The sequence below is a fragment of the Bos grunniens genome, chromosome 7 (assembly GCF_055505025.1).
Source record: "Bos grunniens cultivar Pamir isolate PY7600 chromosome 7, Bosgru_T2T1.0, whole genome shotgun sequence".
Lineage (NCBI taxonomy): Eukaryota > Metazoa > Chordata > Mammalia > Artiodactyla > Bovidae > Bos > Bos grunniens.
This window is the reverse complement of record NC_141171.1, coordinates 26,249,746-26,276,690: the sequence shown is the minus strand read 5'-3', so window position 1 is coordinate 26,276,690 and position 26,945 is coordinate 26,249,746. Positions and strand designations below refer to the sequence as shown.

General features: G+C 38.2%; 2 protein-coding genes across 8 annotated transcripts in view; one reads left to right on the top strand and one right to left on the bottom strand.

Annotated features, from left to right (window-relative positions):
• The window catches only part of LOC147368940 (uncharacterized), a 509,652-nt gene that overhangs the window by 195,897 nt on the left and 286,810 nt on the right, over positions 1–26,945 (bottom strand). The gene's annotated exons all lie outside the window — the stretch shown is intronic.
• CCDC192 (coiled-coil domain containing 192) overlaps positions 12,921–26,945 on the top strand; it is a 150,964-nt gene continuing 136,939 nt past the window's right edge. Inside the window, exon 1 of one of the 2 annotated variants that reach the window (XM_086410502.1) lies at positions 12,921–13,222. In XM_086410502.1, coding sequence (XP_086266628.1) covers positions 13,025–13,222 — 198 coding nt within the window. In that variant the 5' untranslated portion in view covers positions 12,921–13,024. The remainder of the gene's footprint in view (positions 13,223–26,945) is intronic. The other variant, XM_086410503.1, reaches the window with a different exon arrangement.

Below are 26,945 nucleotides of genomic sequence, written 5' to 3'. Positions count from 1 at the left end.
TAATAATTAATTTCTTCCCTAAAATTAAAACAATAAATACAACATTCTCAATGCTTTTTAGTTGTTTCCGAGTAACTGATTTTTGAATAATTTCTGTATGTTTTCTGTGAAACACAAATACTGTCCTGTGCTGAAAAGGGCAAATAGATTCTAAGAGGAATTGTTTCTCTACCATATTGATAGCTTATGATGATGAATGCTTCTAGAATGGCAAAACATCCCCTGCTTTGAATGAGTACAGATGGTGCCAACTGTCTTTCCTATTTGTCATTTACTTTCAACTCACATTCACATTAAGTTCCAAAGTGTTGTTTTCTTGGTGAAGGATAATGATGAAGATGTGACTTCCAGGTTAAAGAGGTGACTTGTCAGTCATATTCAGATTCTCATAGTTGGAGCTGAGACCTCTTTCCTGCTACTCAGTGGCCTGATGTTAGTCTTTTTGTAAGGGAAATGTGTGTACTTCTCTCATATTGCTGTCTCTCCTGTCTTTATTCCAACTCTGAATCCTCTGATCTCTCCTTCAGTGTTCTAGGCACTTCAGGGAGAGTATAGAAGCCTCTCAAATCCTTGTCCACTGTACAAGTAACACACACACACACTTTCAGTGCCTCGAAGTGCCTGGTACAGGCTGAGTATTCAATCAAGTGAACAAATTCAATGAACGGTAGAAAAAGTGAAGGAATAATAATGAAATGAACTATGAAGGAAGATTGAAGGGAATATGAAGGAAGATTTTATGAATTTTTGACATCATCAAGATGTTTTGTTGCTGTTTCTATGAGAGTAAAGATGCAGTTTTATCATTCTTGGAATAGAGAGATTAAAATGAATGTCTTAAGTTAAATAAACATATCATTAGACAAAATCATTTCAAAATAATTTCTAATCTATAGCTACAAAATGACTGGTAGTTTTATGAATATAGTAGGGTTAGTGAGTACAGTGTATTTTAAATAGAAGTATTGTATTCTGAGGATAAATGATATATAAATTACTATAGGGCTACTGTTTATAGTTTTATCTAAAAGAGTGATTCTCAAATTATATTTGAGATAAAAATATTAAGTGTTCTTATCCTTTAATTTTTTGTTTCCCTTGCTGGTATATGCCTCAGTGAGGAAGAAAACACAAAAATAGAGAAGTAATGACCTTAAGGATTATAATAGTAAATTAATCTTACTGAATATTTTCTTGTCTAGATAACATAAAAAATATGTAAATCACTTATATGGCAACCTCCTATATTAATAAGATATCATTGTTATTTCTAATATAAAATAACCAAATAAGAAATGCATATGCAAATTATATAAAGATTATGTGCAAATATATGCCTGCATTGGATGGTTAAAGCCTCCCAAATATATTTCATCCTTCCTCACTATGTAGTAGCCATGGGATTTGAATGGCATTGATATCCCACCCTTAGTCCTAAAAGGTGGGTTCTCCCAGATCCTTTCCTGTTGCCACAATAGTTGGTTTGACAGTGGACATATATTTCAGATTTAAGTTAATCACATTTTCCAAGTCAGTGCAATCAGCTACTTAGGATCACTCAATTAGAACAAAACAGATGACTTTTGTCTAAGATTAGGGAAAGCAACCCTCTTTCTCTATCTGTAGCCATGAACAGTCACCTGGAATCACATTTACTACTGGCAGCCATTCTATACCCACGAGGAAAGTAAGTCATCAGAAGAAGCCAATGCTGGTAATAGAAGATGGCAAGATGTAAAGATACTGTGTTCTGATACCATCTCTGGTTAACCTTGAAGTACTTTTAATCTCTGAACCTTCTACTCTCATGAGCCAGCAAACTCCTTTATGAGTTAACTGCTATGAGTTGCCTTTTCTGTAACTTGTAACCAAAAGTATTCTTCACAATACAATATCCGTCAAAACATGTTCATTTATTTGGCCGTGAGCTATGAAAAAAATCCTAGCAGAGAAGATGATTTTCCTGAGAAACAACTTCTTAAGATTCCCTACTGTCACCTACTTGGGTTTTACTTATTTGAGTCTAGATTCTTTATTGGAAGTATAAAAAAACCATTAGAGATGAAAATATAATATTTAAATAAATTATATTTAATTTTACAGCTAACCTGCAAGAAATTTTAATAGAGATACAGTTAGAGACTCTAAATAGATTCAATAGAACCTAGTGTAGCAAAGTATTTGGGAAAACAGGAAAAATATTTTAAAATATATTAACCCAAAAGAGAAATTTCTTGGAACCATTGCTGTTTTTACCTATGTCTAACTCCAATATCTTACACTGTGATAGGAACATACATGATAACAAATGTTTTTAAATAAATGAGTGATTTACTCTCAAGAAATAAATAACTATAAAAGAAGTTTGTCAATCATAGAAGGAACACAAATATGTCCTCAACAAGACAGTATAACAGTTAAAAGAAAGCAAAATCATGAACGAGGACTGGGCTGTACGTTGAACAATTGGGTTTCCTGAATAAAAATCAACAGGAAATAGAAAAATTGAAGTGCATGAATTAGAGTTGGGTTCGAAGCAACAGAAACCAATCTGGGCTAAGAAAAGAAAAATGGAACTAACTGGCAGTCTATCGGGGCTCATGACATCAGCAGAGTTTGCAGTTAGGGTTGGTTAGGAAGGGACAGCAACCAAGGCCATTCCAGAGACTAAGAAGCAGGGCTCGTAATAGGGAAAGTTTAAGTCAGGATGCGGCTATGTAAGGGCAATGACAAAGTGAAGGTTGTTTGTGGCCTGCATGAAAGCCGTTCCAGTGGATACTATGAATAGTTGGAGAAGACTGAAGAGAGATGGAAAAATAAGCAACTTTTTGGATGAATTTTTCTGTGAAGGGGAGCACAGAAAGACATGAGGCCGGACAGGTTTTAATGCTGCTACTTAGCGTGTTTCTACGACAACGGGATAGGACTGAACCCCTGGCCGGAACACTTCCTTGCGAACATCCCTAGGCTGCTCTTTCCTACCCTTTGTGTTTCAGTTCTATGCTGTCTCCTGTTCCTAGTTGTACATTCTTGTTTTATTCTTTCTATAGCACTTGTTTCTATCTGAAATTATCTTCTGTAATTTTTTTTATTGACCCTACCAACTAAAGTATGAAATTTATGAGGGTAGCAACTTTGTCTTGCTTTTTATCACTATATCACCAGCATCTAGAAAAGTCCCTGTCATGTAGCAGAGCCTCAAAAAGTACTTGCGGGAAAAAAATAAATGAGCGTATGGATAACTAGAACTTCAAATGCTTATTTTATTTTTATGTCACTTGTTTGAGATTCTAAGTCCCAGGATCCAGTTGCTGAATGGCCAATTTCAGATGCTATGCAGTTCTTTGTCTATATAAGTATTTGTCCTTTCTTGGGTTATATGGTGAGTGCTGAGTACATGAATTTATTGTCTCTCTAAAACTGAACACAAGGGACAGAGACAATTCTTATAGGGGCATTAAGAGACTATTTGGGATTCCTAATATGACAAATGTTCATGTAATATACAATTGTGAGGAAGGAAAAAGAATATCAACTTTCTTCCATTAAAAAAGCCAGAGATGAAAAGTTGACATTTCTGCTCATCAGCTAACAGCTTTTAATTTTATTCCTGTTTTCGGAGCAAAGACTTTAGGACCAAGGGGTAGGCAAGCCTCTCTGCTCACCCAGATAAACAACCCTCTTCATTAAAGCATGCTGGAAGCCTGGAGATAATTAGACCCACTGTGTCAAGCAATCAGCAACACAGGGAAGGGGTCACAAAAAACAATGACAAGAGAGCTGGCTAATTCTTGAGAGAAACACAAGGAAAGCTGCTGCAATCAATTAAAAGATGTTTGGGTTGTTAACAGTTCATGGACTGAGGACAAGAAGAGGGGTACTTCTTGTGCCCCTTGTCCTCCCCCAGGTCAGACTCACCCCAGCTCCCAGCCACGGGCACTGACACGTTAGGTCTATTACGATGAAAACACAGTTAAACTCCCTAGGTCAACTCTGTGAAAAGTGGTCATTAGTCCCCACAGAATTGTGCCTCCATGGGAGGAATATCTATGAGGTACTTCTGCTTGTTTTTATTCATTTATTCTTTCTTTAGGTGCTTGGGATTTGTTAAGCTAGGACACCCTTTGGAACATCCAACACTTTCTTCATTTACTCTTTTTCTAATAGAACATTCATGGCTATTAGAATGACAGCCTTGATAAAATGATCAGTTCCAAGGGTATGGGGACCAGTATTGATTTTATTTATGCCTCACACCATGCTTAGTGCACAATGGGTCTTCAACGTTTGGTGAATTAGTGAATTGAAAGTGAGTGGACAGATAAAAGCCAAAGGGCTCTTTCCCTGCAGCTTTGTCTTCTCTCCTCAGCCATTCTAATTCATTGTAATCTACTATCTGTTCCATCTTGCTCTCTGCTCACTGTATGTTTCTTCTTCTACCTTCTTTTCTGGTCTTATTTCTTATCTTATTTCTTCTCTGACCTAAGTTTAACAAGAAATCTTGATAAGTATTAGGAAGAGAGCACATAAATTATGTATACTCCTTAGGATTTTTCTTTGTTATATATACATATATGATTTCTGATTCTAAAATAAGATCTACTCCTGACAGACAAGTAAGTTTTCAGATTATGCAAAGTGGTCTTTAAGAGCCCTGATGAGCTTATGATTTTTTTTCTAATTTAAAATGCTGTTAATGGAGGAAGTGCCAATGATTTATATTTATTTCTAGAAATTTTTAAAATACCCCTTTTCCTTTAGTCTAGAGGGAAATTTTGTAGTTTTTCCTCAAGATTTAGTCCATCTTTTAAAAATTAGTTCATTTCAATGACTTTCATTAATAAGTTTTTTTCCTTCAACTTAACCACAAAAGGATAGAATCATTTATTTCATTATTTAGCCTGTTCAGTCAAAAATTCTGTAGACTAATATGTCTTCAATAAACCTGCTAGTTTCTTTACCACTTCCTTCTGAAATCCTTCCCTGTAGCATTCATTTAAGGGGAAGTAATAGTGGAAAGGTTACTTTGTTTTTCAAGGACTTTTTGAAAGTCTGTTTTTGTACCAGCCATATCTCCTCACCTCTTTTTGATCATGAGATGTAAGATAAGATTAATAAGCATTATAAATAATTAGTGCTTACACTGCCTTTCACCAGCCATTACTGAGATGACCTTCTTTCAAAAACTGGTATGAATCAACCACGCAGTGAATATCTGCACATTCCTCTAAAAGGCAGTAAAGTGTAATCCACTCTGTGGGTTTTTTAATAAGATGGGCTAGGGAAACAGAACAGAATGTTAAAGCTGGAAGGGTGACAGAAACAACTCAAGTTGAGTCTTTTATATAAAAAAAAAAAGTGATAAAGAGGTAAGATGATTTTCTGAATTTCACACAGACTGCTAACTAGAGGCAAGGCCAATACCCCAGTTTTTATCTTTCCACATCCACCTAATTAGTGTTGATTTTTCCTCCTACAACACCAACTGTTCATTGGTTCATAACTTTAGTTGTAGCATTTACTTGTTTTTACCAGGGATCTGGGTGACAAAGTTCTGTTGGAGAAGTAAATGCTTATTATACTCTTTAGTTGATAAGCTACCACTGATTTCACATTACTTTGCCAACAAAGGTCCATCTCAAAGCTATGGCTTTTCTGGTAGTCATGTATGGATGTGAGAGTTGGACTATAAAGAAAGTTGAACACTGAAGAATTGATGCTTTTGAACTGTGGTGTTGGAGAAGACTCTTGAGAGTCCCTTGGACTGCAAGGAGATCCAAACAGTCCATCCTAAAGGAGATCAGTCCTGGGTGTTCATTGGAAGGACTGATGCTAAAGCTGAAACTCTTAATACTTTGGCCACCTGATACGAAGAATTGACTCATTTGAAAAGACCCTGATGCTAGGAAAATTGAAGGCAGGAGGAGAAGGGGATGACAGAGGATGAGATGGTTGGATGGCATCTCCAACCTGATGGACATGAATTTGAGCAAGCTCTTGGAGTTGGTGAAAAACAGGGATGCCTAGTATGATGCAGTCCATGGGGTCACAAAGGGTCAGACACGACTGAGCGACTGAACTGAACTGATTTCACTACTCTTGCAGTTATCTGGTCTACATGCTCCATCCCTAGAAATAAACTGTGATTAGAAAAATTTCTCTCCTACCAATCTAATTTATTTTGGATGCACTGTGTGATTAGGTTTGTGTGAGCCCAGAAAATAAGAGTTCAAAGCCCAGGAGTGATTCTGTCTGTAGACTGCAAAGGTCCTATATGTACTTCCTGCCAGGGCAGGAAATGGAGTGAATGCAAGTTGTTCTGGGTCCACAAACGCATCCAGGGAGAGATGTAGCAACTGGCTGGAGAAAGTGGCTGTGTTTTTCCAACAAACAACAAGGAAGAAGGAGCAGTGGCTACAGATGATTTGTGACAGTGAGCAGATCACCAGCTAATCAGCATAATTTATCACTTCTGCAATCCGAAATCAGGATAGAAGCCTTAATTAGGATGTGGCCAGGTGCAGTTTTCTGCCTGGGGCCTATGGGTCCGAGGAAAGGAATATTATCACAGGGGGAGGTGGTCTGTGGCAAAAACTACTGGCAGCCTGTAAACCAATCCACTTCTGTGACTACACACACTCAAACAGTGTGACTGTTTCCTTAGCACTGGCTCTGAATGTAAACATGTCATGGTTTGAGCACAAAAATCATTGCTTGTGGCCCACTTTGAGTGCATTTTCCAGAAATGATGAATACATAGTGATTTTCATCTACACTCCTGCCTGGATCTGATTTGTGAGATGTTTTTAGAGGTTACTGTGGCTTTGTAATTGAAACTTTTTCTCTGGGAAGCTAACGGTCCTTTCCTCAGCCATTGTGGTTGCCTAGTAACGGGGACAGCAGAGTAGTAACAGGGATTCTAAATGTCTAAGGAATGGGGATAGTTGATGTCTGTCTCACGGACAGGGTACCTCAGGGGGCCCGATTTGAGATGGGAGAATGTTACAGCAGGACATCTGTGGCCCCAGGGTGTGAAACCCCAGGGAGAAGCAGGTGAGTTCCTAACTACTCCCATTCCAAAAGAATTCATGGGAATTTATAGATAAAGTAGCCTTCACTTGGTGCTTCAAAGAAAACCTTTCCTTCATGTCTGGGGAAAAACATCAGATAGACTTTTTCTCCTTTCCTGGAGAATGATCCCTTTCTTTGAACATGGATGCCTTCTCAGATCACAGGGCAGGGTCTGATATGCAGAAGGTGTTAGGTAAATGTTTGCTGAATGAATAAAATGTTCCTCACTTGTTCTTCCCAAAATCACATACTCACCCCAACCATTATACTGGTGTGAGAAGGGGAAGTTGAGGTAGCCCGTTTTTAGAATCACTGGAATGAAATGTCATCTTTACTGCTCCCTTGCCAAGAGATATACACAAAAGAAGTTAGGTCATTCCAACCATATTCAAACAGAAATCCAAACCAACTCTGGCTATAAATATCAAAGTATGGTTCCCTACTACAATCGATCTATAGTTAATCATTAGAAAATATGCATGTTGACACCATGTTTCTTTCCCCTTAAAATGTAGATATACCTTCCACTTAGAATTTTCTTTTAAACCTTGTAAGAGAGATGACCAGAACTTTTCTGTAGAAAGAGCTATATCCTAGAAAATGACGTCCTTGTGATATGCACACATGTAACTCTAGTCCTGATTTATTAAGATTTAAAATGTATTTCATTACATGAAATGTGTGCTTACTTGCTCAGTTGTATCCGAGTCTTTGCAATCCCTTGGACTACAGCCCTCCTATGGAAATTTTCAGGCAAGAATACTGGAGTGGGTTGCCATTTCCTTCTTCAACATGAAATGTGTGAGCCTTGCTTTTATTTCCTTTTAACCTATGTCTATGATCCATAAATGAAATGAGAAATTCACAAATTCTCCTGTTTGTGAGAAACATTTCTACGTGCAGAGGAGTCCGTGACTCTCAAAAGACTGACAATCTTTTGGGGGAAGGAAATTTTTTGAAGGTAGTTTCTGTTAAAGAAAATAAAAATCTAGCAAACACTTGTTTTCATTTCTCTGAACATGGCACATTTAGAGATGACATGTCAATGTGCTGACATTTGGAGAAGTGAATGCAATGTTACCAAATGGAGGAAAAATGGCCTGTGATAAAAACAACAACTTTGAAAGGAACAGCCCAGGGTACCATCAGAAGGGAAGTCAAGTGGAAAGACGGGCTTTGCTGTCACTGTAAATCATCAATGGTATGCCTGTTTTTTTTGGTATATGGAACAGAGTCTTCTGTGCAAGCATGGAGCATGGCTCTGATGAAGGAGACAGTGGATGACCATGAAACTCCACTTCACCTTTCAGTTCAGTTCAGTTCAGTCACTCAGTTGTGTCTGACTCTTTGCGACCCCATGAATCACGGCACGCCAGGCCTCCCTGTCCATCACCAACTCCCGAAGTTCACTCAAACTCATGTGCATCGAGTCGGTGATACCATCCAGCCATCTCATCCTCTGTCGTCCCCTTCTCCTCCTGCCCCCAATCCCTCCCAGCAGCAGAGTCTTTTCCAATGAGTCAACTCTTGAGGTGGCCAAAGTATTGGAGTTTCAGCTTTAGCATCAGTCCTTCCAAAAAACACCCAGGACTGATCTCCTTCAGAATGGACTGGCTGGACCTCCTTGCAGTCCAAGGGACTCTCAAGAGTCTTCTCCAACACCACAGTTCAAAAGCATCAATTCTTCGGTGCTCAGCTTTCTTCACAGTCCAACTCTCACATCCATACATGACCATAGGAAAAAGCATAGGCTTGACTAGATGGACCTTTTTGGCAAAGTAATGTCTCTGCTTTTCAATATGCTATCTAGTTTGGTCATAACTTTTCTTCCAAGGAGTAAGCGTCTTTTAATTTCCTGGCTGCAATCACCATCTACAGTGATTTTGGAGCCCCCCAAAATAAAGTCTGACACTGTTTCTACTGTTTCCCCATCTATTTCCCATGAAGTGTTGAGACCGGATGCCATGATCTTAGTTTTCTGAATGTTGAGCTTTAAGCCAACTTTTTCACTCTCCTCTTTCACCTTCATCAAGAGACTTTTTAGTTCCTCTTCACTTTCTGCCATAAGGGTGGTGTCATCTGCATATCTGAGGTTATTGATATTTCTTCCCTTTTAGAATGGTGCAATTCAGCTCTTTCACTTCTAAGCAGGAACAAACTGGCCCCATGTATCTGCTTGCCTTAATTTCTCTCCCCTCGTCTTCCCAGGCCCTTGAGACAGACCTACTTCACAGTGTATATAGTTGAAACCAAATGGGAACTTGCACCTGTGTTGTCTAAGCCAGGGATGGTTAGGCGCTGGATGCAACTAACCCAGGAAATGAAACAAAGCTCTTTATCCTCTCCTAGAAGAGACAAGGTGCTCAATAGGTGTATTTCCAAACGAATTTTATTAAAATATTTATCCACTTGGACCAATTGGTGAAAAAAAGGAGGTAAAAACTTGGGAGAACAGATATAGAGACTTTTTTTCACTGAAAGGAATGAAATATTTATGTCCTTATTAAGTACTGGAAAAAGCAACTATAAGGCCTATATGTCATATTATTACTTCCTGCCAAAAGAAATTTGAAGATGTTTTTTCAGCTCTTCTATAAACCCTGAAGTAAGAAATCACTGCAATAAAACAAGCTTCATAAATATATTTGTTAATTCTAATTTGTTTTCTCTCCAGGCTAATAGGCTTTCTAAAGCTTTTGTTCCCTTAATTATGGTACAATATGACTTGTCCTGTGTATGCTAAGTTACTATGGTTACCCTGAGGCCATGACTCATGACCTTTAAATATTACTGTCAGGCAGCCAAATTTGCCTTTTAAACCAGTAGTTTTGTTTCAGGCATTACTAAAAGAAATTAGCTTCAAACAGTACTTTTTCTTGTATATCTGTGTCACATCTGAATATGCACATGTATTGGACTCAGGTTTTTTTTTTTTGGTTTGGCTTCCTTCAGTGATTGAATATTAATTTCTTGATTAAGCACAGTCCTTGTCTTCTGGGAGGTGTCATTGAGAAATGCAAAAATAAAGGTAGACAAATAGCTGTACAACATCATGAAATGAAATAAAAGTTATAAAAGACAGACATCCAAAATCTGCTTGTGGACACAGAGGCAAGAAATGGTTCTGACCAGTAGAACTGAAGAGGCTTGGGGGTGGGGGAGGTGGGCAGGGAGCAGCATTTGACCTGTGGTATGAGGAATGAGAATGACAACATACTCCAGTGTTCTTGCCTGGAGAATCCCATGGACAGAGGAGCCTGGAGGGCTACCGTCTCTGGGGCCGCGAAGAGTCAGACACGACTGAGCAACTAACACTTTTACCTTTCATTGTCATGAAGAATAGGTATGATTTTAACAAACAGAGATGAGAGCATGAGGAAACAATCTAAGAAAAAGATAAACACATGCCCTGGAACTACAGGGTAGTAAAAATCAAGTTTGGCAAAAATATCAGTTTTTGCGAGATAGATTGATAGAAAGTAAAATTAGTTAAAAGGCCAGCTTATTAAGGTCCTTCAAATGGTTTGCTGTTTTGCCCAGCAACTGTGATGATCAAAAGCGTGTTTTCCATTTCATGATAAAGAGGTACTGTCAAGTAGAAAGCTGATTTAGGTATGATGCAAGAAAAACAATTATATCTCTCAGAACCCCAGTGTGTCCTTCACTAAGTGGGAATTTAATTAATTTTGTTCAATAGTCACTGATTACTCTGTGAACATTTTAAATGGTTTGACTTTTTAAAGTAAGAGATATGCACAGAAATATGGGAATAAAAATAACACACTCAATAGGGAGATAGTAAGATAGAAAATAATAAAAGTGCCCCAGTATTGTAAAATAAGGCTTGCTGGCTGGTAACAACAGAATGACTTATTAAGATTGGAGGTTTATTAACTCAACGATTCATTTATTCGTTCAACAAGTTTTTACTGACCATCCTAGCCCTCTTGAAGATGTTAGGGATAGAGTAACAAAATAACAGCACAAAAAATTCCCTATCTTTAAGGAATTTGTATGTTCAGTTGAGAGGAAACACAATGGATATAATAAACATGCAAGTACATAAAGTGTTAGAAGGTGGTAAACTGCAGAGAAAAATCAATCATGGTAATTTGGATGGACAGAGGAGTGAGGAGCTTAATTCTAAATGAAGTGCATGTGGTAGGCTTGCCTGAGAAAGGGATATTTGAGCAAAGAAAAGAAGGAATTAGTAAAAAGCCCGGTGGACAAGTATAGATGAAAACTTCCTGGCATAAGTAATGGACGAACAATAAGAAAGCCAGTGTGACTCAAAAGGGAGGAGTTGAGCAGAGGAATATGTGATGAATTCAGACAGGTAAAGGGGAGGGGGGTATGTTTGGGAGGAGAAGGGAATGGAATGGAATCCTACAGTATGTGGAAAGGTTGAATGGCAAAGACATCTTTAGGAGTTTGTAGGTCATTACATGGCCTTCGGCTTTTATTCTAAGTGAAATGGAATCATTTATTGGAGATTTTTGTTTGTTTTTAGCAGAGGAGTGAAATAATATTTTTACAGTTGATGTGTATTGAAAACTGAAGATAGGGGGCACAAGTGAAACCAGAGAGAGCTATTTAGGAGGTTAATGCAACAGTCCAGGTAAGATCTGATGTGGCTTGAGGTTTAAACCAGGTTGTTAGCAATTAAGATGGTGAAAACTGGCCAGGTACCGGATGTATTATGACGGTAGATCCCCAAATTTCCTGTTGGGTTGGATTTGGTTTCCATGACAAAAAGAAAAGTCAAGGTTTTGGCCTGAGCAACTGGAAAGATAATGTCATCATCAACTGAGATGGAGAAGACTGCAAGTAGAGCAGATTTGGGAATAGGAATTAGGAGTTAGATTTTAGAAATGTTGAAAGTGAGATGTCTATTAGACATCCTGGTGGAGATGTCAAGAAAGCAATCGAATGAATGAATCTGGATTTCAAGGGAGATGTCTGCACTGGAAAAATGTATTGGGGAGTGGTCAGCATATTGTGTTAGTTGCTCAGTCATGTCCAACTTTTTGCGACCCCATGGGCTGTAGTTTGCTAGGCTCCTCTGTCCATGGTTTCTCCAGGCAAGAATATTGGAGTGGGTTGCCATTCCCTTCTCCAGGGGATCTTCCTGACCCAGGGGTTGAATCCAGGTCTCCTACATTGCAAGCAGATTCTTTTACTGTCTGAGCCATCAGGGAAGCCCCAGCATATTAATAATATTTAAATCCCCGAAGCTGGGGCAGCTCACCAAGGGAGTGAATGTGAGTAGAGAAGAGAACAGGCCAATGTAGAGAGTTGAGAGAAAGAAGAAACAAACATCAAAGGAGACTGAAAAGGAACAGCAGATGGAATGGGAAGAAAGTCTGGGACCTTAGGATGTCCTGGGAGCCAAGTGAAGAATGCATTTCAAGGAGGGAGTCTTGAATCATGTCAAAAGTTGTTAAGATGAACTGTGACACATGACCACTGGTTATAGTAATGTGGACTCACTAGTGAATTCAGTAAGTGCAATTTCTGTGGAATGATAGTTGTAAGAGTCCGAATGGAGTGTTTTTAACAAAAAATAGGAAGAAAGGAATTAGAGACAGTGACAATATAGTTTTGCTCTAATGGGGATCAGAGTAATCAAGCAGAAACTAAAGGGTTAAGAGGGCTCAAGATGCACTAAATAACAGCATGTTTGTAAACTATTGGAAATAATCCAGCAGACAAAGAGAAATTGATTGAGAAGCAGTGTAGGAGACAAAGAATTCTCAAAGTCTGCTGTTTCATAGGTTATGTTTTTCCTCTCTCTTTTTTTTTTTTTAGTTGAAATAAGATATTTTGCAGGTTTTCAGAACAGATTGTACTGTTCAGACTGCTTATTCTCAAGAGGACCTTTAAAGGCTATTTTATCTTCTTCAAGTAAAGTTTACATTCCCTACTTTTGACTTCCTTTAAAAATGTTCAGAAAATGACATTGGGAGGAAATACTTTAAAAGATACATCTTCAATGTTACAGCATAAAGATCTATTAGATATGGGGTGTGTATGTGTGTGTATGAGTGTGTTCATGTCTGAGAGAAAATTTTGGAATTCTGAACTCTTACTTTATTTCAGCACCACGTCTGGAAATTCAGCGTCAAATACACAACAAAGAAACACAATACCGGTAAGAAAAGAGGTTTTCGTGAGTTTCTCTTTTAAAAGCATTACAGTTCATGAAACTGTAACTTCTTTAATTAATGTAGAGATTTTTTTCTAACAGAGTTTCTCTTTCATATTTTACTAGTACACATTTTAAAAAATAAAACATGTACTTTTTCAAGTAGAATGTGTTAAAGTGGGCAGGGTATCAATGAGAGGATGCTGCTGGGGAGGAGGGAAGTTGGTATGCAGTGGCTGTGATCACGTTTTTCCTTGTGATCTCACACTGCTCTCTGGGGTCCTGCACAAGCATAGACATCCTGGGTTACTTCAAAGTATTTGCTTGTATATGAGGAAACTCTGGAATTTAGACACGAAACAGATTGGGTAACTCATCTTACTTGGTTTGTTTGGGTTTAAATCACAGTCTCTTCCCAATATTCTCAGTTCATTCCTCTTCAAGTCATTCTGGGGCAGCTGGGTCCTTTCTACCTAAGCCTCAACTAGTCCCCCCAGAGGCCTCAGGTGACAATTGGGTAGGTCGGTATTATAGCTGTGATGAGTTCATGGAGACTCATTATACTAGCTTTCTATTTTTATGCAAGTTTGAGGATTTCCCTTAAAAAAGAAAAAGAATGAGCGATCTGTACACCCTTGGCTCAGTTTTAGTAAGGATCCACTAGACTTTACCCACAGACATTTCTGGAACAACATTTCCAGCTCTAATGTAAAGGCAGTGTGGTAGAGAAGAAAGATTGCAGGACTAGGAATTAGGCTGTAATGCCCCAAGTCACTTAAACTCTCCAAGCCTTGTTTTTCATCTGTAGAATGAGGATGATGAGACTTTAATAGTCTATTTGATATAAGATGTTTGGGATATGACAATGGTTGGGAAACTATCTGCAAGTGTACAGTGGTATAGCTGTTAGGAATAGATTCATTTCAAACAGACTACTCTGTGCACTGTGGGACCTTGCCCTTTGGTTTCTCTATTTCTTTCTGGATTCAGCATTCTTTTTCTACTCATGACCGCCCCCACCCCCCCATCATCAGCAGCTAAGAACATTTGATCTAGTGAGGTACATATTCAGAACCTTACTTCCACACAATTACTTTTGTTCAGTGTTAACATCTAAGAATTCATTTATTCTGGGGATTCCCTAGTGGCTCAGATAGAAGAGAGTCTGTCTGCAACTCAGGACCCAGGTTCCATCCCTGGGTTGGGAAGATCCCCTGGAGAAGGAAATGGTAGCCCACTCCAGCATTCTTGCCTGGAAAATCCCATGGACCATGGAGCCTGGTAGGATACTGTCCATGGGGTCGCAAAGAGTGGTACACGACTGAGCGACTTCACTTTCACTTTCACTTCTCAGACAGACTGGACGTATGTCTCAAACCCACAGAAATTTTTAGGAGGTGGGTTTTTGATGAAGAAATAGAAGTCAAAGGAAAACTAACTTAGATTAGAATATGATTTTAATGAAGAATTTTTCTACCTCTAGTTATCACTGAATATTCTATTACGATTCTTCAGTGAGTTTTTAACTTATGTAGTAGAGTTATTTACGGTCTTATTGTCCAAAGGAAGAGTGTCCCTCACTGGCACTATATGAAAACATTCTTCCTCTGGTTAGTTGTAACCCTTGAGCTAGTAGTTAAATTGGAGTTTTGGAAACGGGAGCTTCAGCCTACCAATCTCTGTTGGCTGCCTTTTCTCTATCAATGCTAATCAGTTAACACCCTAGAGGTGACCCTCTCACTGGCTGTCTAAGACACTGAAAAGGGCAAGGTGCCAATTACTACATTTAGGATTTCTGCCTAGGGCTCCCAATTAGCTTCCAGGAGTTCAGAATCTATCTTCTTTCAATTTACATTTCACAGAGTTGAGAGCCCTGGGGGCTTGAAGTAACTGCTTCTACTTTAGTTACTGAATTTTTACATTTCTAAAAGAATACATTTAGCTTGAGGTGGCAGTTAGGATTAGAGACTTGAAGGCCATAGGATGGTCACAATTAGTGCTGCCGCCTCAATGCACAACCCCCTTCAAATCTTGGAACTCAAAGGATGATTATTTAACAGACCAGATTCTGCTCTGTACTACAAGGAACCAAATTGTAGGTGGGTCTCAGATGCCTCTTTTGAATAGTTGTGGTTAGCTTTGATAGAGAACACACGGATGAAGGATAAAAACGTCTTTAATTCTGTGAAGGCATCTCAAGCACCAAAGCAGAATGAAACACACTCTCCCTTTGTGGCATGTGGCCTCTGAACAGTACTTTAACATCTTGACTTTCCTGGTAAACTGTGCATTCTTAGAGTCTTTATTCATCTCTGCAGCTAAGTGGCTTCAGTCATATCTGACTCTGTGCGACCCTATGGACCGTAGCCCACCAGGCTCCTCTGTCTGAGGGATTCTCCAGGCAAAAATTCTGGAGTGGGTTGCCACGCCCTCCTTCAGGGGATCTTCCAAACCTAGGGATCGAACCCTTGTCTCTTATGTTTCCTGCGGTTTCTTTACCACTAGCACCACGTAGGAAGACCCATGCATCTCTATGCCCCTAAAAGAAAGTTTGTGTTACCAAAACGGCATTCAATCAATACCACCTGAAACAGAACGACTGGACTGAGTTCCAGGCAAAGCCCTAGGTGACTGACAGATGGCTGTCTCTCTGAACTGTCACAGCAGCAGATGGGGGTGGTTTTTTTTAGAATCATCACGATTGTACTTTTCTTCTCTTCCTCCTCCATGAATATTGTTATTATCACCTTAGAAATTAAGAAATTTAGAGTCAAGGAGATTGAGGGAGAGTCCAGCTGTTAAGTGATCGATGAGTCATATGTTAACTGCAGAGCAAGAACATTATGGTATAATCCAGTGAGAATTTACGTAGATCCACTTTGCAGGTGCCAGGTCACCCCTGTTTATCTGGGCCATATTAGAATGTTATTTGAGCTGTTGCCTTTGCTCCATTTTAACATCCTCTGACAAAGAACAGCTAGTGCTTATAAATCATCTCATTTAAAATTGTTTAGGAGATAAAAGTTCTATTGCAAGGAGGCGTGACCTGAACCAGATACCTGACTCAGGGTTTCTCCCTGTGAACTATTCCTGAAAACTGTGACACATAGAAACAAACAATGTAAAAACATCACATGACTTTTGGTTATGTGGAGTGGCACATCCAAAAATGAGAGTGTGGCTGTGAATTCATTAATGCTAGAATATGTATGAACTTTTTCACTCATTTTACAAAACTAGGTTTACTATAAAACCTCATAAGCCATTTAGGGTTCAAATTGTAATTCAGTGATGACTTCATTAAAGAATTATTAAGAGCCAAAAATATTAAAGCATTGTAAAATTTTTTAATTCATAAGGTCAAGTTCATAGTGCACTATATAGGAAGTCAACTTTATAAAAAAAAAAGCTTAAATTAGCTTTTAAAATACTACATTTGACAAACCGGGAAAGATAAGAATGCCTTAAATTGTGTCAAATTGTATAACTTCTATTCTTCTAGTACTAGGTATAACATAGCATTATTTTGCAGGAAGCATATATTTGGTCACATTTATGATATTTCTAAATTTTAGCATTCTGAAATAGCTTTCAAAAGATTCTTCCCTTTGACAAGCAAACTTTCAAATCACTAATGAATTACAGTTGTTAAATACTGCTTGTATTTCAAATGAACATTTTAAATGATTTAAAGGAGACATTCTTACTTATCTTGAAATGAGATCAATATAGAATTGCATTTCTATGTATATTTAAATATAAAGACTTGTTGCTGTTATAATAGGTTATTTTACCACTCTAATATGTAAGAAATGATATCTCAGAACTGTTTTAGATTTTTGTTTCCTTTCTTTTCCTTTTATTTTTTCTTTCTTCTTTCTTCCTTTCTCTTTTTTCCTTAAGCAAACTTGACAAATATAATGTGTACAAGTTGATGAGTTTTAACATATGTATACACACGTGAAACCACCATCACAGTCAAGATAATGATCTTTCCATCACTCCCAGAGCTTTCTCGTGCTTCTTTGTGATCCCTCCTACTCATTCCTTCCCACCTTATTTCCAAGGAAGTGCGTTTCATGTCATTATGTATTGTTTTCATTTCCTTGAGCTTTATACAAATAAAGTCATACAATATGCAACTTTTTACTGACTTTTTTCACTCAGCAAAATTGTCTTGAACTTCATCCACATTTTAGTGTGCATTAATAATTAATTTTTATTGCTAAATAGTATTCCACTGCACTGAATGCACCAGTTCGCTCATGCCTTCACCCACTGACTGGCACTTAGATTATTTCCAGCTTTTGACTTTTTACAAATAAAGCTGCTATAAATGTTCATGGACAAATCTTGGTATGGACATATGCTTTCTTTCCTCTTGGGTAAATCCCTAAGAGTGAAATGGTTGAATCACATGGTAATCTGTATTTTTAACTTTCTTAAAAACTCTCAAACTATTTTCCAAATTTGTAGTATCATTTAACATTCCCACTAGCAGTGTATGGAAGTTTTAGTTTATTCATATTCTCTCTGATTCTGGTAAGATCAGCCTTTTAAGTTTAGCCATTCTAATAGGTGAGGTGGTATCTCATTGTTGTTTTAATGTTCGTTTCCTTAATAACTAATGGTGTTTGAGCACCTTTTCATCTATTTGCCATCCTTCTATCTCATTTGGTGACATATCTATTGAAATGTTTTGTTCAACACAAATTTTTAAGTTGTTTGTTTCTTATCATTGGGTTTTGAAAGTTCTTTATATGTTCTAGATACATATAATTTTTCAGATGTGTGTTTTGCAGGTGTTTTCTTCAGTCTATGGTTAGTCTTTTCATTCTCTTAGCAGTGTCTTTAGAAGAGCAGAAGTTATTAATTTTGATGAAGTCTAATCTATCAATTTGTACTGTCATGGATCATGCTTTTGCTATCTGATTTAAGAAATCTTTGCCCAAGGTCACAAATATTTTCTTTTTTCTACCAGAAGGTTTATCGTTTTAGGTTTCACATTTAGATCTATGATTTACTTTGAGCTAATTTTGCCTGAGACGACCAGCAGCTGAGCCTATCACCAGGAATCTTACTTGGAGGAAGGCACTCCATTGCTCCAAAGTCCTCCCCATTCATGGGTCAACCTGCATCCAGTGACTAGTTGATGCAGGGCTGCAAGACCTGGGTCCCTTTTTTTGAGGGCAATCCTGAAGGGCCGGGCCAACTCGCTAATGGAATCAGCTCAGGCCGCTGTTGCATTTCTGCTTCTTTTCTTCTGTTATAGGTGTTGCTTATAAGAGCCATCTCCAATAAGCCCTCTGTAGCCAAATCTCTGAGAGTCTGTAACCCTGGAACTCTAACCCCATAGAATAACACAACCAGAATAAGTCTAACTGAATGAATGAGGTTTTGCGAATGGAAATTCACAAGAAATGCAAAGCAGCCATTGTGCTGTAACTGAGGGCAAGACAAAAGATATGAATAGAAACTGTCTCTGTAACTTTGATCATCCTTCAGACAAATCTTTCTTGATGTGAGAGATTTAATGAAAATCTGCAAACTTTAAGGAAGTAAAACATTTAATAAAGCATGGTAGAGCTTCTCTGGTGGCTTAGTGGTGAAGGATCCACCTGTCAATGCAGGACATATGGGTTTGATTCCTAATCAGGGAAGATCTCACACGCCTAGGAGCAACTAAAGCTGGTGTGCCACAACTACTGAGCCTGTGCTCTAGAGCCCGGGAGCCACAGCTACTGAGCCCATGTGCCCTAGAGTCTGTACTCCACAAGAAAAGTCACTGCAATGAGAAGCCCGTGCACTGCAACTAGAGAGTAGCCGCCCATTGCCGCAACCAGAAAAAAGCCTGCACAGCAGCAAAGACCCAACCACAGCCAAAAGGAAATACACTTTTAAAAGCATGGTAAGTTTCATGGTTTCAAACTAACAGTTGGCTTTTTCCCGCCATAAAAGAACATGAATAGTATAGAAATCAAATCTGCTAGTTCATCTAGATAGTATCTAATATTACCAACATTACTATATCTGGATGGGTAATGTTAGCTCCCCAGATGCTGGAACACGAGATGTTAGTCTGAGTTTCTACACACTGTTCAACCTCTCATGCCTCATTTTTATATCGGTATCTTGCAAGAAATGAGGTACTGATCCAGGTCAGGCTTTCCTGCTCCTATCCCACTGTTGTCCCTATATAATCATCTCAAAGTTCAGCTAGTTTAGTAACCTGGATTCTACAGGCAACAACTTCAACAGAGAGTTCAGGTCAAACAGTACATAGAGAGGTGGTAGTGATGGCAACATTGGTGAGAAATATATTTCTTTTTCCTTTGGCTACTATCAAGAAATATCAAAACTTCATTAAAGTTTTGGAAGGAAATTAGCTGCAATTGGCTAATGGCTTATCTTCATATTATATTTATCTGAATGATTCATTTCTTCTTCACAATAGCCGTCCACACTGGGAGGCAGAGGGACACTGTTGATCGTTGTTACTGAGGGGCCTCTGGATGGGAGCCTTGCCTGGGAGCGCCCTCCTGCGATCCAGGCAGGCGGCGTTGGGAGGAGTGTGCAGAGAGTGCTCAGCCTGGAAGTGCAGACACACCGTGTCTCCCCCTTCTTCATTAGCCAGAGAAGTCACATGGCCAGAAACAACTCCAGGACTGGGCAAGTGAAATCATATCGTGTGCTAGAAGAATTTTCAGAAATATTTTGGTAGACAAAAATTATAGCAATACTGGGGACCTCCCTGGTGGTCCAGTGGTTAAGAATCTGCCTTCCAATGCAGGAGACACAAGTTCAGTCCCCGGTAGGGGAACTAAGGTCTCACATGGTGTGGGGCAACTAAGCCCAGGAGCCACAACTACTGAACCCGCATGCCTAGAGAAGCCCATGCACCAAAAAGAAGAGCCTGCATGCCATAACTAAGAACTGATGCAGCCAAAAACACACAAACAAAACTACAGCAATATAAAGCTAGACATAAATAAGAAAATAATTAAACCTAAGAAAGGAAATACTATAGTTAGATACAAAATAAAATGTTACCTCCAGAACTTTTCATTTTAATAATAAGTTCTATCCAACTTAAGAGTTAATAGAGAGTTAAAAAAGAGTAGTTTAAAATAAGATTGGCCAAAGAACTAGGAAGTTTCCTTTACAAAATGCTCCTTCATAAGCAGTTAGGCAAGATGACCTGTTTTGTTTTTAATTTTTCTAACAGAGTAAATGTATAAGAAACAAAAGGTCCTGTTTTCACATGCAAATTGTTCCTTTTAAAAAATGTCAACAGGCAAAGAAATTTAGCCAACACGTGGCCCTGAAACAGATTGTTTACAGATAGACTGTTTTCCAGAATGTCCCCAAGAAGCATCAGTGGAGCAAAGGACCTCTGTAAACTGAAGTATTTGAGTGTCTGCAAATTTGTTTCATCAGATGCCCATGACATTTTTTTTCTCTATTTGGCTTCTTCAAATGGCAAAAAGTTCCAAACAACAGGCATTATTTTGGGAGGAAAAAACTTGGTACTTTGTGCTGACTTTTTTTTTTTTTTTCCTGTGAAAGTGGAAATGTTAAGCAGTACGTGTATACACACAACAGGAAGTTTTGAAATGTAGAAAGGGGAAAGAAGTTAAATATATATATATATATATATATATGACTATATAAAGGTTAAATATATTAGTTGAATTTAAGGGTTACTCTGAATAAATATTCTGGATAAACTCAAGTTTCATGTATGTGTCCTCAATCGTGTCTGACCCTTTGTGACCCCATGGACTGTAGCCCGCCAGGCTCCTCAGTCAATGGAATTTTCCAGGCAAGAATACTGGAGTGGGTTGCAATTTCTTCCTCTAGGGGATCCTCCTCACCCAGGGATAGAACCCATGTCTCTTGTGTCTCCTGCAGGCAAATTCTTTACCACTGTGCCAGCTAGAAAGCCCAAGTTTCATGTATAATTTGCTCATTTTCTGAAAGCTGAATGTTCAGATCAGAAGAAGACAGGGCAAGGGAAAAATGTGCTTTGGGGACCACGGAATCAATCAGTCTGACTATGAGAGCACACTTCAACTGCTGTCATCTGAAGAAAAATACTTTCCCAAACTTCTAGATTTCCTTGAGAGAGACTATCCCCTGAAGGGTTCAAGTCAGACTTTGGATGCTTGGAGAGAAGTTGGCAGAGAGTGGGGTGACTGGGGATGAGAAGCACAAGGATGCAGGCTCTCAGGGATAAAGTCTGGCCTCTGGCTGCCCTCAGTCTCATCAGGCAGGTTGGATAACATCAGCTTAATTTATTTTGATGGTTTTGTAAACTGAAATTTTCTGCTGGGAATAATAGCTCCAGGTCATCATGTCAATAGCTGAGCTGTTTAATTTAGGTAAGGTATCAGAGTGAATCAGTTATTTCAAAATATGTCTAATAATTTGAATCAAAGTGATGTATTATCTGTACTTAATGAGGTTCAGAGAAATGGAATGTTTCTCCAAGTTTTGATTAGATTTTGCTTCTGCAAAAACTTCACTCTCCCCTCAAAGTTATGCATTAATGCATAAAGATGAAAAGATAATTGAGTCTCCAGAAATTCTATATCTCATAAGAAAGTACACCACTATTTTAACCCATATAAGAAGTATTTATAAATATTCAAAATAAGTATTAGTACATATTTGTAGCATCTATTACAATATAATATCCTTCATATATTAAGGTCTCATATAAATCAATGAGGAAAAGATTAGCCCTTAAATTGAAAATGGACAAAGAACAAAATTTCCAATTTATAAGAAGACATACAAATACCCAGTAAGATATCCAAATGGAGACAAAGAAATAAAAACATTTGAATTTAGATATCATGTTTACCTATAAGTTTGACAGACATAGAAAGTATTGAAAATATTATTATTGTCAAGGGTGTAAGAAAAGTTTGATTCTCATGTCACGGGTGGGAGGATGTAATCTTAAATATGTGTCAAGAATATAATCTTTAAAATCCAGTAACCACTTTTTCCCTTTATACTATTAGAAAAACAAGGTCACAAAGATGCACATATATGCTTATTACAGGTTTGACGAATAGTGGGGAAAACTGCCTGTGCAAATAGTAAAATTTATTGTGAACGTTCAAAGTTATGATAGCTTTTAAAGCTAAAATTTGAGGGAAATGAGATTTTTATTCAAATATAGATACCTATGAAATTCTATTAACTGAAAATGATAAGAATTTAACCACAAGGATGAGATGGCTGGATGGCATCGCCGACTCGATGGACGTGAGTTTGAGTGAACTCCGGGAGATGGTGATGGACAGGGAGGCCTGGCGTGCTGCGATTCATGGGGTCGCAAAGAGTTGGACACAACTGAGTGACTGAAGTGAACTGAACCACGTATTATGGTATATTATGAATGTTTTGTATGTTATTCATCTTCAAGTACACACACACACAAGCCTAGAAGATTATACACCAAATACGAAGTTTAAGTCTGCTCAGGCTGCCATAACAAAATACCACAGACTGGTGGCTTAAAACACAGACACTGATTTCTCACAATCCTAGAGGCTGGAAAGTCAGAGATGAGGGTGCTAGCATGGTTGGGTACTAGCTTGCAAATAGTTGCCTCGTTGCTATATCCTCACATGGGTGAAAGGGGGAAGGAAGGGAGAGAAGGTAATAGAAAGAGAGAGTTCTCTGATTTCGTCTTACAAGGGCACTATGGGATCATCATAAGGACACCACTTTGATGACTTCATTGAAATCTAATGACTTCCCAGAGGCCCCATGTCCTAATTCTGTTACACTGGGTAATAGAGCTTCAACATAACGAATTTGATGGGACCTGGAACACACACCTTCAGTACATAATAACATGTGGCAACCTCTGGGTGGTAAAATTCTGGATGATTTTCACTTTCATTTTTATATCTTTTATATTATCTAAATTTGGGGGACATAGAATATTGAAAATTCATGGCCCAGTGATGTCACTCAATACATGTCTTTTTCCTTTCTCCTTTCTCATCTCTGTAATATTGGAGTCCACTTATCTGAGTATCTGTCCTCCCTTTCTCAACTTTTTTCACATTATGAGCTCCTGAAGGGTAGAAAATTTGATGAATTCAGCTTTATCTCCAGGCTTTAGCTCTGGACCTTACCTATCAACGGCAGTCAGTCAATACATGAATGATTCTCATGTGTTTGTTATTGAATAGCTGGTCACATTTTTCAGTTAGGGAAGAAAATGTTCTTGAATCATATAGTTAATGCAAAAGAAAATTAAATTGTAAGATATTTTAAAATTAGATGCAGTTCAGAAACATTCTTTAGAAAAAAGTAATCCCTGTTTTGCCTGCCTCAAATGCCTAAGGAAAATGCTATAAATTCTAGAACAGTCTGCTTTCCCTAGGGGCCATTTCTACTTGGAATCTTTCTTAAAATAGAAATATCTATGTCCGTGGTGGTAACTATATTCTGAATCTTATTAATTTTTCTCCTTCTGAGTAAAGCTGCATTTGGCCTTTTGCCTTCAAATGTGTTTTATATTCTTTTCTGACAATTATGTTCTGAAAATCTATAAAAATCTCCCATAATAACTTTCTTTGTGACTGCTTAACATGTAATGCTGAGATCTGAATGGTCCAATTTCAGAACTGCTTTGTGGTAAAAACAAACAAGCAAACAGCCTAGTACCCATAAGGTAACTTTCAAATTACTCAAGTTCTTAACATTCAGTATACTAGGAAAATAATCATCATTACTGACCATCTGGATTATATAAACTCATCTAAATTTTTTTCATTTTTAAAATTATTTTCAAATAATTGACAGAAGAATAAAGGCATAGCGGATTCATTTCGATATTTGGCAAAACCAATACAATATTGTAAAGTTTAAAAATAAAATAAAATTAAAAAATAAGTTGGAAAAAAATAAATAAATAAACATAGCAAATATACCTGTTACCAAGTAAAACTTCTGGCACATCATTGTTATAAAATACGGCAGAATAGTGTCACACATTTCCTTAACAAAGTAGGAAAGTCCAAGTTCTGTCGCAAAATTCTGTGTGATATAGCTTGTCCTGTATGAGAGTCTCCTTTTTTGTCTTTAGAGGTGTGTGTTTCATTTACTGATTCATGACCGAGGACATTCACCTGTCTCTCGGAAGTCATGATCTGAAGATGCTTAGTCTGTTTCACTTACATGATTGATTCCACCACTTAGAGCTGCATTGTCTTATAGAAATACATAATTTAAAAGTCAAATATCTAATTTAAAATGTTCTAGTAGCCACATTAAAGTTTTTAAATAAAAAGGTAAATAAACTGTAATACTGTATCTTCTCTAGGGCTTCCCCAGTGGCTTAATGGTAAAGAATCTGCCTACAATGCAGGAGATGTGGGAGATGGAGAAGGAAATGGCTTGAAGTGGTTGAAATGAAATGGAAATGGCAACCCACAATCCAGGTCTCCTGCATTGCAGGCAGTCTCCTGTGTTGCAGGCAGATTCTTTACCGGCTGAGCCACCAGGGAAGATGCAGCTACATAATGCCAATGCCACCACAAATACTAAGAGTTTCTGATCCTTATGGTCAAGAGCTCAGGCTCTTTCCTTAGCTGTAAGTTCCCAGGAGCTATACCACAGAAACATAAAATCTAGAGCTTAAAAAGATGATTAAAAAAATAAATAAATAAATAAAGCAACTTCCCTCTATGGGTCAAGCATTATGCTAAGCATTTTTCCACATGACCACATTTAATCACCACGGCAGCCCTCAGTAAGTTAGCATTTCCTCCATTTTTTAGAGAGGAGGAAATAGAGGCTCAGGATAATTAAATCACTTACTTAAAAGTCAAACAAACAAGTAATCAGTCAGATTCACACTTGAAACGAACAGAACCCATTCCAGTTAGTATTCAGGAGAAAATGGATTTCAGAGGATGCCTAGGAGAGTCAGAGAATCGGTCTCGGAGACTGCACCCAACTTCTCTGTCAGATTCTGGTAGAGAACCTATTACTGCCGCCACTGGGCAAAGGCTTCACAGCCCCTCCTACTTCCTCTAAGATGTTACTTTTTTTTTTTTTAAGATTTTTGATGTGCACCATTTTTACTTTTTTATTTTTTTAAATTTTATTTTATTTAACTTTACAATATTGTATTGGTTTTGCCATATATCAAAATGAATCTGCCACAGGTATACATGGGTTCCCCATCCTGAACCCTCCTCCCTCCACCCTCCCCATACCATCCCTCTGGGTCGTCCCAGTGCACCAGCCCCAAGCATCCAGTATCGTGCATCAAACCTGGACTGGCGACTCATTTCATATATGATATTATACATATTTCAATGCCATTCTCCCAAATCATGCCACCCTCTCCCTCTCCCACAGAGTCCAAAAGACTGTTCTATACATCTGTGTCTCTTGCTGTCTCGCATACAGGGTTATCATTACCATCTTTCCAAATTCCATATATATGTGTTAGTATACTGTATTGGTGTTTTTCTTTCTGGCTTACTTCACTCTGTATAATAGGCTCCAGTTTCATCCACCTCATTAGAACTGATTCAGATGTATTCTTTTTAATGGCTGAGTAATACTCCATTGTGTATATGTACCACAGCTTTCTTATCCATTCATCTGCTGATGGGCATCTAGGTTGCTTCCATGTCCTGGCTATTATAAACAGTGCTGTGATGAACATTGGGGTACACGTGTCTCTTTCAATTCTGGTTTCTCAGTGTGTATGCCCAGCAGTGGGACTGCTGGATCATAAGGCAGTTCTATTTCCAGTTTTTTAAGGAATCTCCACACTGTTCTCCATAGTGGCTGTACTAGTTTGCATTCCCACCAATAGAGTAAGAGGGTTCCCTTTTCTCCACACCCTCTCCAGCATTTATTGCTTGTAGACTTTTGGATTGCAGCCATTCTGACTGGCGTGAAATGGTACCTCATAGTGGTTTTGATTTGCATTTCTCTGATAATGAGTGATGTTGAGCATCTTTTCATGTGTTTGTTAGCCATCTGTATGTCTTCTTTGGAGAAATGTCTATTTAGTTCTTTGGCCCATTTTTTGATTGGGTCGTTTATTTTTCTGGAGTTGAGCTGTAGGAGTTGCTTGTATATTTTTGAGATTAGTTATTTGTCAGTTGCTTCATTTGCTATTATTTTCTCCCATTCTGAAGGCTGTCTTTTCACCTTGCTTATAGCTTCCTTTGTTGTGCAGAAGCTTTTAAGTTTAATTAGATCCCATTTGTTTATTTTTGCTTTGATTTCCAATATTCTGGGAGGTGGGTCATAGAGGATCCTGCTGTGATGTATGTCGGAGAGTGTTTTGCCACTCCTCTAGGAGTTTTACAGTTTCTGGTCTTACGTTTAGATCTTTAATCCATTTTGAGTTTATTTTTGTGTATGGTGTTAGAAAGTACTCTAGTTTCATTCTTTTACAAGTGGTTGACCAGTTTTCCCAGCACCATTTGTTAAAGAAATTGTCTTTAATCCATTGTATATTCTTGCCTCCTTTGTGAAAGATAAGGTGTCCATATGTGTGTGGATTTATCTCTGGGCTTTCTATTTTGTTCCATTGATCTATATTTCTGTCTTTGTGCCAGTACCATACTGTCTTGATGACTGTGGCTTTGTAGTAGAGCCTGAAGTCAGGCAGGTTGATTCCTCCAGTTCCATTCTTCTTTCTCAAGATTGCTTTGGCTATTCGAGGCTTTTTGTA